The sequence below is a fragment of the Aristolochia californica genome, unplaced genomic scaffold, assembly GCF_029961685.1.
Source record: "Aristolochia californica isolate CCGP_79_NKW_82.1479 unplaced genomic scaffold, dmAriCali1.0.hap1 SCAF_1, whole genome shotgun sequence".
Taxonomy (NCBI): domain Eukaryota; kingdom Viridiplantae; phylum Streptophyta; class Magnoliopsida; order Piperales; family Aristolochiaceae; genus Aristolochia; species Aristolochia californica.
This window is the reverse complement of record NW_027181770.1, coordinates 7,327,605-7,345,853: the sequence shown is the minus strand read 5'-3', so window position 1 is coordinate 7,345,853 and position 18,249 is coordinate 7,327,605. Positions and strand designations below refer to the sequence as shown.

At 37.6% G+C, this 18,249-nt stretch overlaps 1 protein-coding gene across 1 annotated transcript; it reads right to left on the bottom strand.

The window, feature by feature from the left end:
- Positions 1-243: 243 nt before the first annotated feature.
- On the bottom strand, positions 244-17,987 carry LOC137944344 (ribonuclease J-like). The gene is made up of 17 exons (XM_068790006.1): positions 17,784-17,987; positions 16,594-16,822; positions 16,206-16,329; positions 16,011-16,067; positions 15,551-15,742; positions 15,401-15,478; positions 14,902-15,084; positions 14,742-14,822; positions 14,476-14,541; positions 14,317-14,409; positions 14,066-14,191; positions 13,330-13,443; positions 3,061-3,156; positions 2,882-2,979; positions 2,386-2,807; positions 785-1,206; positions 244-627 (listed from the first exon to the last, which is right to left on the bottom strand). The coding sequence occupies exons 1-17, from the start codon at positions 17,887-17,889 to the stop codon at positions 535-537; spliced, it is 2,580 nt and encodes an 859-aa protein (XP_068646107.1). The 5' UTR covers positions 17,890-17,987; the 3' UTR covers positions 244-534.
- Between the last annotated feature and the right edge of the window lie 262 nt (positions 17,988-18,249).

The window sequence follows — 18,249 nt, the reverse complement described above, 5'->3', positions numbered from 1 at the left end:
ACTGCCCCTGTTTTATTACTAAACTACAACATTTGCCACTGTTGGATCAAATTACAAGAACCACATGATAAAATATTAATTAAAAAATTAAAAAAAAACTAATGAACCAGGAGAAATTGTGGTAAGATAACATGCAAAACAATTACATTAGACTGATGAAGACTAAAAATAATGACAACACCCTACTTACAACTCTCTCTGTTTATTAGGGCAATTGAATTATCCATGAATGGTATACTAAAATCAGGCTAACCTTCTTCCATTTTTTTCAAATAAAAAAATCAAACAATACAACAAATAATCAAATAAATTGGAAATAGAATCATAACATAAATAATTTTACTATGATATAATGGTTCATTAAGAATAAAATAACGTTAATTCCATTCAACATGACACACTCCAATGGCTGCACCCTTTTCTTCGAGACTCTGTCAACGACATCCACAGGCACTCAAAATTCCGATTCAATCTTTTGAACTCCACCAAAAAACCTCTTTCAAGGTGTTTTAGTTATGTTAGTCTTCTTTCTGTTCATTTGGACATTTCCTGATGACCACCCAAGATCTTATTCACGTCATCATAATAAGGCCAGGCTTCCTTGCCTCTCTTGCCAGCTTTACTCTCCTGCGCCCTCGCAAATGTATGTAACAAATATTACCAACTAATTTTCATAGATAATAATAACAATAATAATAATAAAAGAGCTAGCAATTTTTAAACCAAATTGAATGAGAAATATGAGAAATCATGCAAATAAATGTAGAGCAGCGAAGTGCACAACCTCATATTTTTTAATTTGTGAAGCCCACAAAGATTTGCACTGGGCAGGACTTCGACTTATCCCATACTTCAGCATTTTCACAGATATCTCTTCCCATAGGACCATACGTCCTTTCACTACCTGAAATCTGCTATCCAGTTCACCTCGTAACTCTATTAATTTCTTCACCTCTTCAGACTTCCACTCGCTTCTCTTTGCAGACTTGGATGATGTCTGTACAGGTTTTCGTGACTCGGCAGCTTCATCATCACTGCTGCTTCCGTTCTCACTTGCAGTCAGTTTTAGATGTTTTTCCAGGACAGCTCCATTCCCATCTTTTGCTGACCCAGTAAGCGAGAGAGCTGAATCTAATGATGATGGAGCCTCTGCATAAGAATTTGTGGTGGTGTAATCCTCCTCTGTTAATAACTGAAAATCGTTGCCTATACACACAAAAAGTGAACAAATATGACTTACTAATTAAAGAAAAAAGCTCCTACCATTAATAGATTGTCGCTAGCAACAATTAGAGTTTCCAAGAAAGATCACGAAATCAATTCTTGTACCCTCTGATGCTAACAAGCATAGTTTCATAAAAAGCATCTCAACATTTTCAAAAAAAAAGAAAAGAAATAAGATCGCGAAATGGAATGCACATGAGCAGAAATATGTGGTATACAAAAATTGTCTTCTACAGACAGTTTGGAAGATTCTGGATTTGGGAAGTAACCTCCTCAAATTATCTAAGGATTTTAGAATGAAACTGACCCAATTTATGGTAGTTACACCATGTGCAATTTTTTTTTCTGTTCTATGCCTTGTTCATGTTTTCATGCAGACCTATTTATATGTCTATTATAATGGATTTCAAAGATACAGGAGGTGTTAGTAGGAGAAGTGTTTTGCACCCAGTCCATGTGCTCCATGTCCAGGCCTGTTTACCTCTGTTTTTTTGGTCCTGGATGTGAGAGAGGGTGTCAGTGATAACAAGTCACTGAATCTACTTTGAGTTTTGAAAATCCCAAACTTATTAATGGAAAATGTGCCTTCTATTTGAGGATGGAAGAGATCCAAGTTGTCAAAGGCAAATACAGAAACCAAAATAGTACCACTAAATAAATGTATTCTTAGGATCTAACACATCCTCCACCATTTCACACCAGAGGAGAGAATTTCCAACCCAAAATAACTTACTAAGAAACAATGTTGCGACATTTTCCTTCCAAAAGTTCTTTTATTTGAGAATTCTATTGACTTCTGAAAATTTTTCAAATATGTAACATCAACATTTTCATATTTATTTTTTTAGCAATAAACTTGAAAGTTTAAAAGTCCTGACCTATTATTTATAATAACTATTATTATTACTATTATTGTTGTTATTATTCTTATTACTACTTTTATAATAATAACAATAAATCCTGTTTTTAAGTCCGACACTTCGAATGCACATACAGTTTGCATGGCAACAGAATATGCAATGCCATGTGCAACCAAGGAGCACTGGTTTTTTGCAATAAAAGAAACAATAATTTCTACTTCTTACATGGAGAATTTTCACAAGCAAAACTGCAGAACTCAACATTGGAAGAATAAAGTTGGCAGCAAAGTGGAGTTTATACCTCTAGATTCTTCTCCTGCTTTGTCCTCACACTTCTTCATTGATTTTTTCTTCATCTGGTGAGAACCATCCAACTTATTTGTAGCACGTAGCGTAGAACCAAAATCAGTCTTTCCAGATAACCTAGCCTTCAATTCATCAGTAAGCACACTAGCTGTGTTCTCCACAGCAACTGCAATGACTTCGGGTCTTTTACAACTATATTTCCTAACCAATTTCCTCAACACTTCTGACACAGTTCTCTCCATGTGATTTAAGGGGCAGTTTACAGGGAAGCTTGATAGAGCTGCATGTGCAGCTTTATATAGGGCATCCAGAAGCTTGCCTTTGTCCAGCCATAGGCAACGTGTGGTAATTTTTATTTTTCCTTTGAGGGATGTGTGAGAGGAACCATTAAGAGTTTGAGGGCGCATAATTTCCATACTGTTGGAAGAAGAAAAATATCAATTTGTCATAAAAAGAAAAGTTTGACATAAGCAGAAAAACAAGGCATATACCTGATAACAATAATCCCATCTGTTGCTATTCTCAGCCTCTCTTCTATGCAAAGTTCTGCAGAAGTGCCAAATGCTTTATCCCCATCATTGTACATTAGCTGTCATCGACTCAAAGATATGAAAAGTTTCTTAAAAGACCATCTCGAATTAACTAAAGAAAGATAATAGAGGTGATTTACTTGTAAACTTTCTTTCCCTAGAACTGCAAAACCATTTGACAGAACTCTTCTATTTCTGAGATGTGAAACTCCAAGCATTTCTCCATTCTTTATCACCTGCCATGTGTGATATGAAGTCCAGATAAATTACATCAAACATCAAGTAGCAATACATAACAAAATAGCAGAAGGCACAAACTCTGTAACCGTTTCAAGAGTAAATTACCATGCTGATGTAATTCATTGCCAATCATGTTAATCTATATTTTTCTTTTATGCACTTTGTTAAATTTGTTAGTGTCAAAGGGATTTTGGGTATTTTACATACTTGTTTTTACCCTCTAAGGCTAATAGAGTATTTGTCTATTAATTATATACATTGGGTTCCATATTTAGGTTTATATGATGTACATACTAGGAGATATCAGTAATTGAGTCTAGAGGGGCATTTATGTTATTGTACTAAGTTTTTCAACTTAAGTGACCAATTTTAAAAAGAGGGAGATCGAATTTTGACCTCAGAGAAATGTGACGTACACTGCAGCACCACAGGATTTTCTTTTCTCACTTTTTTCTTCTCTCACCTTTTTCTTCTCTCTTTCTCCTTTATTTTCTCAATTTCTCTTATTTTTTATATGGTATCAGATCAATCGATCTAATTGTTGTGAGACTTTAACAATAATCTTCTCATTCTCAAGTTTGCAAATTCTCCATAAGAGGGATTTCACAAAAATGCTGCTGACTAAAGGTAAATGTTAGACCTTTTTCCTTTTACTTGTACAATAACCCTAGGGTTGATGACTTGTACAGTCAATTGAACAGCTTTATGTGTTTCCCGTTGCCCTTAGAGGATTGTTTTGGTTCTCTATCCCAATCTTGTGCATGCACAAGCCTTTCAAACTTGGAGTATGTCTGCATCATCATCATCAGGGCTGATGTCACCGCTGATTGATATCTTCTACGATTTATTCACTTGGATTACAGTATAATAACAGTGCAATCATATCAGTTGTGTTTTTGGATACCCTAAATTTTCATCCCATGTGGGGCCCACACAATATGCACAGCTATTGGGTATATTTTTTTATTGATTTTTGGTTGAATTTCATTGTTGAATTATATTTTGTGTGTTATTTAATGCGCCCTGAGTAGTAATCATATCTCCTCAATGAAAAGAGTATACTCAGAAGGGAAACATACAATTATTATTACTAGATAGAAACCGAGTGGTGCAAATTATTTGAGTTAGGCCGGATCCTTAAAAATTTACTTGAAAGCCAAGAGGAAAGCCATCTGAGGAATGATTCTCCACAAACACTTACACACTATTGGGAAGCAAAGGACAGTTAAGTTATGACCTGGTGACCAATAGTATAGATATAAAATTTAAATAGTTCATGAATTGTGAGACTTCCAAGCAAATTTGGACTGTCCTTGAATCCTTGTATGCTCAACAGAGCAATTTGTCAAGAGGATATCAATTATACTCTCAGTTGTTTGCCTTGAAGAGAGGTGACAGACCTATAAAGGACTATTTCAATGAACTGTAAGGGATTCTACAAGAGATTGAAATTTATCACCCAATTAATACAAATGAAATTTAACTTTGGAAGCAAAGAGGTGAGTTGTATGTTGCTAAATTTCTAGATGGTTTGGGCTCAAAGTATGATGCCGTTTGAACTTAGATTCTTTTAGCAACTGGTGTACCATCTCTCACCAAGGTATTTAATCGAGTCAGTCAGGCTGAAGTGATAGTGGGTTCCTTCTAAAAAAGATACAGCGGCAGCCGCACTTCCTTTCCAACAAGCACAATATCACTCAGAAACCACCAACAGGCGTGGACGAGGTGGTCATGGTCAAGGCAGAGATGTCTCTAGCCATGGTAAGGTCGTGGTGAAGGTAGTAGCAAGAGGAAATGTGCTCATTGTGAGCATAACAATTACTACTCAGACAAATGTTGGGATAAGTATGATAAGCCTATTGAGGCTAATTCAAGTGTTATAGAAGATGGGAAAGCCTCAACTACTAGTACTTTTGGCATTCTTCTTGATGCACCTAACAAGCTTCGGTAGCTAACTCAATGATGGCCCAGTAAACTACTACCTCATCATCCATGATTCCTATTGTCGTAGCTATTATATAGCTAGTTTAGGTATGTCTGCATTCCATGTGGGTACAATTTCTCTTTGGGTCATTGACTTTGGCACACCTACACACATGGTAGGTACGTCTAGGGGTGGCATCAAAACGAGCTAGTTCGCGAACAGCTCGAGATCGGCTTGAAAAATCCTGAACTTGAACCGAGTTCGAGATGAGGTTCAGGCTAGTGAGCCGAGCTCATTACTTAACGAGCAATTTTGGGCCCGAGCCCTAATATTTTCGGCAAACCTTCCTTTCCTCTCTTCGACTTTCTGTTCTTCGATTTCAGGGAGTAGCGAATTAGAGATTCGAGAGGCTCAGAAAAATCAGATGAAAATCGTAAGGAAATCACTGATGGCAATGCGAAGTTCCCTCGACTGGATCTTTCCCAAGCCTAAACAAAGAAAGAAGAGGTCTGCAATCTGGCCCTTTGGGTAACTTTTCGTTTTTATTCGATTTCATCCTCTATTTCTACGATTTCTTCCTCAATCTCTTAGTTCTTCATCGTCAATCGATTTTTTGTAACCAAGGAACAAATTACGGAGGTGAGCAGCTTGTTGAAAAGTTACATGACAGAAGGAAGCTCAACTGCCCCCCTCTCTCCCCTTTTTCTCTCTCGGCTAGAGGTGCTGGTTCCGCAATCTCTACTATTACCCCGCAATCTCGGCTAGATAGAGAAGAGGTGCTGGTTAAGAGAGCAGTTACGGCCATTATAGCGTCGACTAGAGCTAGAGGTGAGCAGAGCCTTTCGAAACCAAGCTAGTGACTAAAGGAGGGCAAACGAGCACCCCGCAGGTCAGATCACCCCTTATTTTTCTATGAATTATAGCCACTTTTTTTAGTTTTAATGGTGGTTTTAGAGTTCTATTTATATCTAACACTACATCATCCCCTCCATAAAATCTGCAATTCAAAAACTAGAGCCAGTCTATTTTCCTATATCAAACTAAATTATTTTTTCCTTTCTTTTGCTGATTAATCTAACTTAAGATGCCTTTCTGTTCTAAATAGTTGTTTTCTCTTCAACTGAAACACCCCTTAGCTTTTAGTGACAGGAAAATTTAAATAAGATACTTGTCACCAGGGTAGGTTACCCCTTATCTACTGATTGGAGTCATTTATTCTGTACACTTTAGCAACAAATCAATGTGGATTATTAGCCAACCAGACCTACCTCTCCCCCGACACATGCCCAATTTTATGCAGGTATTATGTACATAGGTTATGTCCAATTTTAAGTAGAGGACATGCCCAATTTTTATGTAAAATGTATGCATAATTTTATATACAAATTATTTGACATGTATTTTTTGCAAAGTTTTAAATGTATGTTGGAGCTCGCACTCGGTTAAAATTATTGGGCTCAACCTCAATTACAATTTTAGGCTCAAGGCTCGGCTCGGCTCGAGCTCGAGTTCTAAATATTTAAATCAAGCCCAACTTGAACATAGGCAGGTTCGAGCTCGGCTCGATTCGATGCCACCCCTAGGTACGTCTTTAGTGTTTTAATCTCTTAATTATTCCTTACAATTTAAAAATGTAACATTAGCAAATAGTTCTCTTTCCTCTGTTATTTTAGGCTCAAGGCAAGGCTCGGCTCGAGCTCGAGTTCTAAATATTTAAATCAAGCCCAACTTGAACATAGGCAGGTTCGAGCTCGGCTCCATTCGATGCCACCCCTAGGTACGTCTTTAGTGTTTTAATCTCTTAATTATTCCTTACAATTTAAAAATGTAACATTAGCAAATAGTTCTCTTTCCTCTGTTGATGGTGTTGGTATAGTTCAACTTACCTCCTCCTTATCCCTAGAATTTGTTTTATTGGTTCCTAAATTCCCAATTAATTTATTGTTTGTGATTCAACTTACAAAGTCCTTATAGTGCTTCGTAACCTTTTTTCCTACTTATCGTGTCTTTCAGGACATTCAGACAAGGAAGAAGATTGGTTCAAGGCATGAGAGCAGAGACCTCTATTACTTGGAAGATTCCATAAATTCCTCATCCTCAGCACTACAAAAAGTTGACTCCTCCTTCCACTGGCACTTGAGGCTAGGACATCCATCTCCAGAGAAGCTCAGATAGTTGTTTCCCGACTTACCATCCACCTTGTCTTTTCAATATGATTCGTATCAACTGAGAAAATACCATAGAGCCAATTTTCCTTCTTGTCCACAATGTAGTCAAGAGTTTATTTGAGTTAGTTCATTCAAATGAATGGGGTCCATATCAGGTTCCTATCCTTTTTGGTTATCAGTGTTTTGTTTCTTTTATTGATGATTATAGTAGGTCTAAATGGGTGTATCTACTTCGGGACAAGCATGGAATTGTTTATTTATTCCTCAAATTTATAATGAAACAAAGAATCAACTTTGCATTTTAATTCGTGTTTTCCATACTGATAATGGGCTCAAGTTCACAAACAGTAAAATCGTTTCTTTTGTACTACTCATGGTACTCTTCTCCAATCTTCATGCATGTATACACTTCAGTAGAATGGAGTTTCTGAAAGAAAAATCGCCACTTACTTTAGGTTGTACACAGTATAATGATCCAAATGAAGGTCTATTGGGGCATTGCAATTCTCACAACATGTTTCTTAATTAATACGATGCTTCCTTTGTACTTGGTGGACAAATATCATTTAGAGTCCTCAAGCCTGATAATGAATTGTTTCCTCTCTGCCCTCGTGTATTTGGGTCTGTTTTCTATATTCATATTCTTGGTCCTTCAACTCATAAATTGTCTGCCAGAGCAATTAAATGTGCTTTTCTTCAGCACCCAGGTTCTCAAAAGGGGTATAAGTGTTATTGTCCCTCTACAAAGAAAACATGTCTCAGCGGATGCTTCCTTTTTTGAAAGGTTTCGTTCTTTTCATAGTCCGTTGAATTTGATATTGTTCTTACAGGTCTTGATGTTGTTGCCCCGCTTCATATAGAGGATGTTTCAAATGATTTGCTAGTCCCCGAAAACATTTTGGTGCGAGCCAAGCATTTGTAGGTAATATAGAGTTGGACAACTTTCAAGTCTAAAGCTCCCAAGGCACTCTCTCCCGCCTGTGCCAGTGCCTTCTGCGTCTACAACTCTTTTTTTTTTTTTTTTTTTTGAAAAAATGTATTTATATTAACAAGAGAAAAATTACAAAGGAAGGAGCAAATCCCTAAAAACAAGAGATTGTAGAGTCGCTCCTTGCTTGGCAAACACATCTGCTGCCGAATTTGCAGATCTTGGGATGTGAGACCAAATACAAGAGAAAAGTGAGGCAATTTCTAGAATCTCCCGAAAGATGTCCCAATGGTGCCAAGGGGGAGGGGAAGCACACTCGCACCAGCCAATGATCACCTTTGAGTCTCTTTCAATATGAAGGGAGCCACTGCAAGTGTCTCTGAAAACGCGAATCCCATTGAGGCCATGGAGCTCAACTGACGTTGAGTTGGAAATGCCTAATGGGTCGGCATAAGAGAATCACTGATTGCCGGATGGATCCAAAATAACTCCCCCAAAACCAGCGATCCCAAGATTGCCGAGAGAAGAACCATCAAAATTCAATTTTAGGCAACCGGCTTCAAGAGGAGTCCACACCTGCATGACTTGGACCTTGGTCCCAATGTGCATATTTGCCAAATTGCTCTAGTTTTCATGAATAGAGGTACCCTCGAAGGAGGAAAAAGGATTCTTAGTCAGAAGCCAAGGTCCATGACTCTTACCATTGATTCACTTTTTGCATCGAAACGCTTTCAGTTGCGTTCATTGCAAAGCCCCCACGGAACGAAACTAGCACAGGAGGAGATCATCACTTTTTCGAGACCAAGAAGGGGGATAGCCCATGAACGACTTGCTAAAGGAAATCAGATCAACTGACATACAAAATTGCAGCCCCAACTTCCAGAGAATGGAAGTCCACACATTCCACGAGAAGGAGCACTGTAGCAGAGTGTGACTGGTGGTTTCAACCTCTGTGTTGCAAAAAGGACGGAGGGGGTCGATAGATGAGTGACCTCTTCTTCTAAGCACGTCTGCCATGAGAATCTTACTTTGGCAAGCGCACTATATGAAGAATTTTATCTTTGGCGGTGCACAAAGACGCCATACAAAGTTTATCTCATGCTCCCTTTGAGTCGAATCCCAACCATTAATATATTTGTATGCAGATGATACTGAGAAGGTGCTGCTTTTGTCCAGCCATCAAATGAACTTGTCTGCCTCGGAAGGTCTAATTCTGACAGAATTTAAAGAATCCATCAAACGGCTTGCTTCCAAAGCCTCCGTGTTAGAGAGACCCCTTCTGGGATGCAGGCTCAGACCATCCCCCTCAAAAGCATCAGCTACTAGTATCTCCCTTTGTGTAGAGAGGAGGAATAGATGCGTCTACTGCTCCTAAGGTAAGTGATTTACATTTCCCTAAGTCCCTTCAAAAAGGAATTCGTACTTATACTCAAAAAGGTACCGAGCATCAGATCTCCAAATTTATGTCTTTTGCTCACTTGTCAGAGTCCTTTAAATCATTTGCATTATCCATATCCTCAGCGGTGGCATCGAGTCGAGCCCAGCTCGAACCTGCATATGTTCGAACTGGGTTTGATTTAGATATTTCGAACTCGAGCTCAAGCCGGGTTCGAGCTCCAACTTACATTTAAAACTTTACATAAAATACATATCAAAAAAATTATTCATAAACTTATGCTACATAAAATTGTACATAAATACTATACATAAACTTAATTTAAAATTGCCTATACACTCTACATAAAATTATTTATAAATACATAAAATTATGAATAAACTTTGTTCAGTAATAAAATAACAATATCAAAGGAAACACAAACTAGTCATAAAGGCTAAAATGAATGCAAGCGCAAAGCCTAAAGAAATCGAAGGGCATCAACTAAAATATTTTTAAAAGTGGATAATTGAAGGCCAAATGATATTACAATTTACAATACACCTAGCTATTAGTCAAGAAAACAAAAGCCAACGCAAAACACTTTTGTTTTTCTTATTAAACATGAAGAGGATTTAGTAATCTCCAAGAACCAATAGAATGCATTTCGTGTCCCTAATATTTTTGAAATTTTATTTAATTAAAATTTAGTAAACTATATATTAATTTTAGAAAAAAGTCAGTATTGCCATTTCGTGACATAGGTCCTATTGGCTACGTAAATCAAAGTCTGTCCAATGTCAATCAAATGGGTCCCGTTGCAGCTTGTCCCCTTGCCTCTTGCACGGCACCGAGAAGGAAGACTGCACGAGGCACGTGACTCACACAAACCCACAGAAAGCAGCCCCACTTCTCCACTTTTTCATTCCTCCCACTCCATCAGACGATGACAGTCTCAGCCCTCGCTTTCTCATCACCCACACTTAGACAATCTCAGTTCCACTCCTCCAGTTCCTCTGATTCTCGTATTTCCTCGCACCAAAATGAGCTCTTTAATGACACGTTTCAGACTACGTGTTGCCTCACTAGATACATGGCAGCAATTGAGGGAAGCTACGATATTCACCTTGACTGCCCTCAGTCTGGTTCTAACCTTCAAACAAAGAAACGAATGGAAAAATTGGTTGTTTCACTTTTCATTTCCATACTTTCTGCCGCTACCATCTGGTCTCCGCCACCACAGGAGCAAAAAGCCAAGGAAAACCTGATCGTCAATGTCGAGTACGAGCGAGAAGGTGTTCAAAAACCCGATTCAAAGAAATCGTTGCAGGAGTTGTTCCCGAACACTGCCTCATCCCCGCCTACTCATAATCTTCATACCCAAGGTGCCAAGGCTTGCCATCATACCCAAAATCACATTGCAGAATCCAAAGATGTGCCCTCCTCTCTCGTGTTGACAAAAAGCCTCTCTAGGGGAAGCTCGAAGACCCGAAGTAGAAGGCCGAATAAATCGGTCCCTCCCTCCAGATTCCCGCACTCCCGTCACGGTCCCACTTGGCCGCTCGTTTAAGTAAACGAGCCGGTTCGCGAGCTTGTGAACTGAACCACCGTTCATTCGAGCTCGGCTCGTTTACTTAAACAAGTCAAAAAGCCGATCTCAAATCAAATTCGAGATCGGGATTATTCAAACCGAACTGAGCCGATGTCAATGCCGAGCCGAGTTCGAGCTATTCGTGAATCGGCTCGGTTTGGTGTGACCCCTACTTATCCTCCTACTCTATTCCTTCATCTGTGCAAGAAGCATTGTTATCACCTATTTGGAAATAGGCCATGGATGCTAAGATGGAAGCCTTAACTGATAGAGGAACTTAGGACTTTGAGCAAGCCACCGTCAGGTGCAACCATAGTAAGTTGTCATTGGAAGTACACGGTAAAATACAAAGTTGATGGTTCAATTGAGAGGTATAAGGCCAAGTTTCTGGCAAACGGATACACAAATTTATTGGGTGGATGTCTTTGAGACTTTCTCTTCTGCTGCTCGAGTATCTTCTATTTGCATTTTGATGTCTATTGTCGTTAATCAAGGTTGGCTGTTACACCAATTGGCTATCAAATGCCATTCTGTACGGAGATTTGGCTAAAGAGATCTATATGGAGCAACTTTCGGGGTATGTTACTCAAGGGAAAATAGGAAAAGTATGCAGGTTGCTTAACGCTCTTTATGGTCTCAAACAAAGCCCTAGAGTTTGGTTTGATAAGTTAAGCAATATTGAGATATCATTAACCTTTCAGATGAGTCATTGTGATCATTCTTTATGTGTTGAAGTGGTCTTCTGGAATTGTGGTTTTGATTGTATACATTGATGACATAGTTCTATCAGATAGTGACAAAAATGGCACTGACAAGGTGAAAAGGTATCTAGTGCATCATTTTCAGACCAAGGATCTAGGAAAAAACTTAAATATTTTAGTGGGATTAAAGTAGCAAGAAGCAAAGCAGGGATTGTTCTGACCCAAAGAAAATATGTCACTAATATACTACATGAGTATGAGTTGTTAGGAGCTAAACCTGTGGAGACTCCAATAGAGGTTAATCATAATCTTCATGAGGAGGACAATGGCAAGCTTAGAGATAGTATTGGAGGTTATTATGCAAGCTTATTTATACTAGAGTGATCAGGTTTAATATAGCCTTTACGGTAAGCATGGTCAGTTTATGGAACACCTAAGAAAAACTCATTTAGAAGCTACCTTGCGAATATTGAGACACTTGAAAAGTGCACTAGAAAAATGACTATTTTATGAGCCACACAATCATCTACAGATTATAGGACAATCAAACGTTGATTACATTGAGTCCAAGTTGGATAGAAAATCAACATCTGGAGATTATGTGTATGTGGGAAGTAACTTAATGAGTTGAAAGAGTAAGAAGTAGAATGTAGTTGCTCGTTCAAGTGCAGAGGTTGAGTATGGAGTGATGGCTCATTCACTCAGTGAACTTTTGTGGGTGTAATCTATGTTGAAAGAATTGGGCTTTCCAGCTAAAGAGGTTACAATGATGTACAATGCTAATCAAGCCACCATGTTCATTGCAAACAATCCAATATTTCATGAAAGAGCTAAACGTATAGCAGTGATTAGTGGAGCCATGGTCAGTCCCTATGTCAAGACAACAGATCAACTTGGTGATTTTTCCATCTAAGCTTTGGGAAAACAAGATCATAGGAATTTTTGTAACAAGCTTGGAATCTAGATATATATGCTCTAGTTTGAGGGAGTGTTAAAGTTGTTAGTGTTAAGGATATTTTGGGTATTTCAAATACTTGTTTTAACCCTTTTGGGTGTAGGAAAACATTCATCTCTTTATGATGTACATTGGGTTCAATTTTCAGGTTTATATGATGTATACACTAGGAGATATAAGTAATTGAGTCTAGAGGGGCATTTATGTTATTGTACTAAGTTTTCACTTAAGTGACCTATTTACCAAAAATGGAGGTCGAAATTTGACCATAGAAAGGTATGTCACACACTACAGCACTTCAGAAACTTCTTTCTCACTTTTTTCTTCCCTCTTTCTCCTTTATTTAATCACTTTCTCTTATTTTTTACACACTTCTAGAATGACAAGATTGAGATGAGTATATGAAAACTCACAAAATGGAGAGAAAATTCTTAATAATATAAAAAATAAAAATGAACACCAAATCTATTGCATTAAGCCACTGGACACAAATTTCTATAAACCAGAAGAAAACAACCAAAACTTACAGTTGTATGGTGGATGCCAGTCGACTTTCCAAGTAGTTCATGCTCTTTAAGAAAAAGAAGCTCACCATGGATGGGTAAAAAATGTTGTGGCTTCACTATTTTAAGCACCTCCTCCTTCAAAATAGATTCACATATCAGGAAAGTATCCAACACAAAGCAAACGTATTTCAGACAAGAAACAGAAAGGTAAGCAAAAAGACTTAATTGACAAAAATATCAAGCACTTCTTTTTCTTTTTCTTTTTTAACATTTTCATGTTCTAAAAATACAAAGAAAACTGCATATTCATTAAAAATAATTTTGCATATTCTGAAGCTCTAGAAGGGTTTGTGGAAGGAAAGATATCTACAGAATGATTAACTGCCAATAGTTTCAATTTGAAACAGCTCAAATGATGCAATGAGTAACATGAATGAAGCACATATTCTTATGTTGCCTGACGTATTTCAAGTGGATCAAATGTGTACAATGAAATGATTTTGAAAGTTATTACATATTGTTTAATGGTAAGCTGCCATCATCAATAATATAATCATTTCTTCCGACTGACATCTTATAGCACACTAATATTTACATGTTCCTGATCAGATTAGAATAGGGACTCGTTTTCTGATGAAACTTGCAAGAGATTGCACTATTGCTAATCCTGGCAAGCCCTTAGAGATAAAAGCAATAGTTCTGAAAATGGTTCCTTAGACGAGAACTAAAACCATGCTGAAACAAAGCGCCAACTTACCAGTTCCCCACGATAAGCATGACCAGATGTGTGAAGCCCTTCATTCTTACCCATTACAATTGTAGGGCCAAGCTCTGCAATGCGGTTAAACATTTTCATTACCCTGTTCTCATTTCCAGGAATCACCTACCAAATAAAAGACCACAATGCCAGTTATCAACTTTGACTAGAGACGAGTAGATTGTCCAAACGTTACATAGGAATAGAAGAGCTAGAGAAAATAATGGTAGCAACATTCAATCAGAAATTACCTTGGCAGAATATAAAATAACATCGTCCTTGCTCAGCTTAAGGGAGTGACTACTACCATATGAAGCAAGGTTCAGAGCAGCTCGTGGTTCTGCCTGACACAATACCACAGAATAAAATAGTGACTCAAAAAATGTGATCATCACTTCAAATTAACCAACCTGTGAGCCTGTTGTGACTATCAGCAAATCTTTTTGGGCATAAGCATCAATATCTTCCACTTTCACCTACACAAAAGAAAAATATGTCACACTGCCCTGGGGCCCACATCATATCATTACATACAATCATCATTGTTCTAGTCAAGAGAAATGTTGGAAAGGTGCTGAAACTAATTGAGGCTCAAAATGGCAAAAAAAAGTAAGGAAAATTTCCAAGTACGGATGCATATCATATCAGAATTGTGTCACTAATTCATATGTCATACCAGAGTAGATGGATCTATCGGTGCCTTTCCATCCTTCCAAGCAGCATCCAGGTATGTTCTTAATGACATACCAACAAACACCTAACACAAATGGCAAAAGATAAAAAAGAAACCTCAGCAAATACCCAAATCAATTGCTTATAGATTAATTAACACTCACCAACTTTCGGCCAGTTAAATCAGCTGCAGCCTTAACACTTCCTAGACGATGAATGTTAGATGCAAATTGAGTGGTTATCACCCTTCCTTTAACAGCAGAAATATGATGCAACAGTGCATCAGCAACAACCTTTTCACTAACAGATCTTCCAGGTGAAAGTACATTTGTTGAGTCACTCATCATCTGCAAGAAAGTTACTATAACTTTCAATAAAAATAACTGATACTAGAAAGAAAATAACATAAGCCTACAGAAAAATTAACAAGAAGAAAAAAATTACACAATTTTTCACCAAAGAAAAGTACTGAATAAAATTGATGTAAAAGACAATGACCATCATGTTGCACCAAAGTTGGAACGCTTATGTTAGTCTAAATATATCCCAAAACAAAAAAAATTCTTGTAAGTGTGAGTTTTCTCCTTCCTCATAGAACCTACTAAGAGATGAGGAAACCAAAGAAATTGTAGGCAGATAACAAGCTCAACCCCCAGGACTTACCAATGTAACCCCTTCTTTTGAGAGTTGTTCTAAAACTTCACGATCGAACATTTTTCCATCCAATGGTGACTCATCAATCTGCAATAGGCATGATACACTAATGATATTTATAACAGAATGATAGGACTAAAAATATAAAGTATGACTCACCTTCCAGTCCCCAGTGTGAAGAATTGTGCCATCACTGCAGCGAAGCACCAATCCACAGCAGTCAGGAATAGAATGGGTGACTCTGATTGGTTCAACTTCAAATGGCCCAGCAAGGAACGTCTTCCTGATTCTAAACACTTTAAGCCTAGACTGAACAAAAATTCCAAACTCCTTCAACCGCTTTTTAATCAGCTGTAACAAAATAACAATGGATTGTCACCTTTCCGCAACAAATGCCAGGATACAAATAGGCAATCAGAGAAAGTAAAGTTTACTAAGTTGATGTCATGGTGGCAATAACCACACAGATACTCCCAATGCATATGACATTTTCAGAAATTATAGACCTCAAAAACAAGTGGGTTCCTTAACCTTATAATTTTTTTGTCATTTTCTTTTCCTTATAAGGCAATGCTCTTTGTCATCAAAAGAATGAAAAGGAGAACACCTAAAGCAGTACCTCCATGGTGAAGGATGAAGCAAATATGGGAGTATTAGAATCCAATGCAGGGATGACCTAGACAAGAGCACAATCTGTATGTCAGCTCACAGATGAGAAACAGGATAAACACTTAGGATGCTAATTTCACCAATACAGATCTTTGTAAACTAAAATTAAGATGCATGGTTAGAACAAGTGGAAAGAAAACTTTACCCAAGGCAACGCACCAATGTGATCTTCATGCCCATGCGTTATAATAACTGCTTCAATTTTATGACTCCATCTTTTGATGAATGTTATATCAGGTATAATTTTCTGGACACCAAGTTCATCATAGCTGAAACATATACAAGGAAGGATCAACAAAAGATGGAGATCCATTTAACATTTTTCCAAAATCAAAAGTTATAGATGCAATCATTTACAGGGCTTTCCATTGTGACATCTGATTACCGCTTCATATAAGAAGTAACTAAAAGGGAAATATGAATTTGATAGATAAACCAAATGCAAGTGCAAAATAGACAGATGTTACATCATAAGAATTAAAGCTATAGTTATTTTTATATGCCAAACAGCACCAGCAAGTATCAAGACTCACTCTGGAAACATGACGCCAGCATCTATCAGAATATAGCGATCCTTATGTCCAACAAGCATGCAATTCATCCCAATCTCACCAAGCCCACCGATAGGAAGAACTCGGAGAGGTGGCCCATCTGATCCTTCATAGAACAGCTCCATTTTACGCTTCACTGAATCCTCCATACTTCTTCCGGCACCTTCCAAAATTCCAGATCTTTTGCGAGGTACTTTTGACCCATGTGTACCTATAACAATTGTGTTCATTGTTAGGGTATACATAAATAAACAATTATCACAATTTGAGATTAAGCTGGATGACTTTCTTGACTAACAAAGATGACGAAACTGACATACAGTACATTCAGAGAGGATACACTCCCAAACAAAAAGATTCTCAAACTCTTCTATGGCAAGTGTGCTGCCAAAGCAGGCCCAAAGTAAGCATAACCTCAATAATACACTGAACATTAAAAAATCCACTGGATCGATCTAGGTTCCTGTTCAGTACCTCGACAAATGTTGGTTAAGTAGCATATTAAGCCAGTGAACACCCTTTGGTTGTCAAGACATGTTTGTGGATTTCTAAAAAATAGCCACTTTCGAGATGACTGAAACAACCTTTAAGAAAATGCATAGCAATACCAGTCACAACAGTTCCAGCACCAAGAAGATCATAAATTAAGATGCTACAGGAACAGGAACACCAGAAACAGCTGTTGATGCAACAAAAAATAGGGTCACTGCATGCATGACACTAACACAAAACCTCATCCAAGTTATTTTTTTCAGGAATACATGTCTTTATCAGTAAAATATAAAAATTTAATAGAAGTTTAGATTGAGGAGAAAAGATGAAAAAAAGAATTTTCATTTCTGATTAAAAAAATAGACATTCCTCACTACCCATTAACTAATATGCTCAGAATTATCATTGCTCACTCCCCATAAACTAATATGCTCCAATTAGTAGTTCATAAACATGTAAACCAACACAGAGTATGACGTAACTTGAACGACGGTCGGTTAAGTTGAACCTCAAACACAATACGCATTTAACTCAACTTCGTACTAACAACATTTTACACTCAATACCCAAGACAAACATCGAAACCTTTCACGGAAATTCAAACACAGAATGTTAATTATAACAATAAAAAAGAAAATTAGAAAAGGATAAAGCAGAGAAACGGACGAAAATATGAGAACCTGTAATGTTAGAAGTTCCAAGGGAGTATGAAAGGAAAAACTTTCTAGTTTTTGATCGACATGAAAGACTGCAGGGGCACATAGAAACGGCACTAAGCGCAGCCATTTCTTCCACGACACTAAGCCCCGCAAGAGAGTAAGACGCAAGGAAAGACGGAGAATAACATAAAAACTAGGAGAAGGAATCCATGAGGGTCATAAGTAGCGGGGAGCCCTAGTAGAAATGCAAGAGGGAGCTATAAGAAGCAAAGCGGGAAATATCTTATCAGGGAGTTGAGGACGAAAGCGGATGTGAGCGTGAAACAGCGCACGTACTAGCATCAAAAACTATTTTCCATAAGTTTGTTGTAAAAACTCAAAATTTTGTACGAGATTATGAGATTATAGCTCATAAGAATTTTACTAACCTTGTTTACTCATCCTTAAGTAAATAATTTAAATCTTTCACATAGGGTTACGGAAATTT

What these genes read in the sequence shown, in the direction of transcription:
- LOC137944344 (XM_068790006.1), bottom strand. Translation starts at nt 17,889, where the DNA reads ATGGCTGCGCTTAGTGCCGTTTCTATGTGCCCCTGCAGTCTTTCATGT. An exon ending in AGCAGGAGAAGAATCTAGAG is followed by an intron (nt 1,207 to 2,385) that starts GTATAAACTCCA and finishes TTGTGTGTATAG; the next exon opens with GCAACGATTTTCAGTTATTA. An exon ending in CACAAATTAAAAAATATGAG is followed by an intron (nt 628 to 784) that starts GTTGTGCACTTC and finishes GCGAGGGCGCAG; the next exon opens with GAGAGTAAAGCTGGCAAGAG.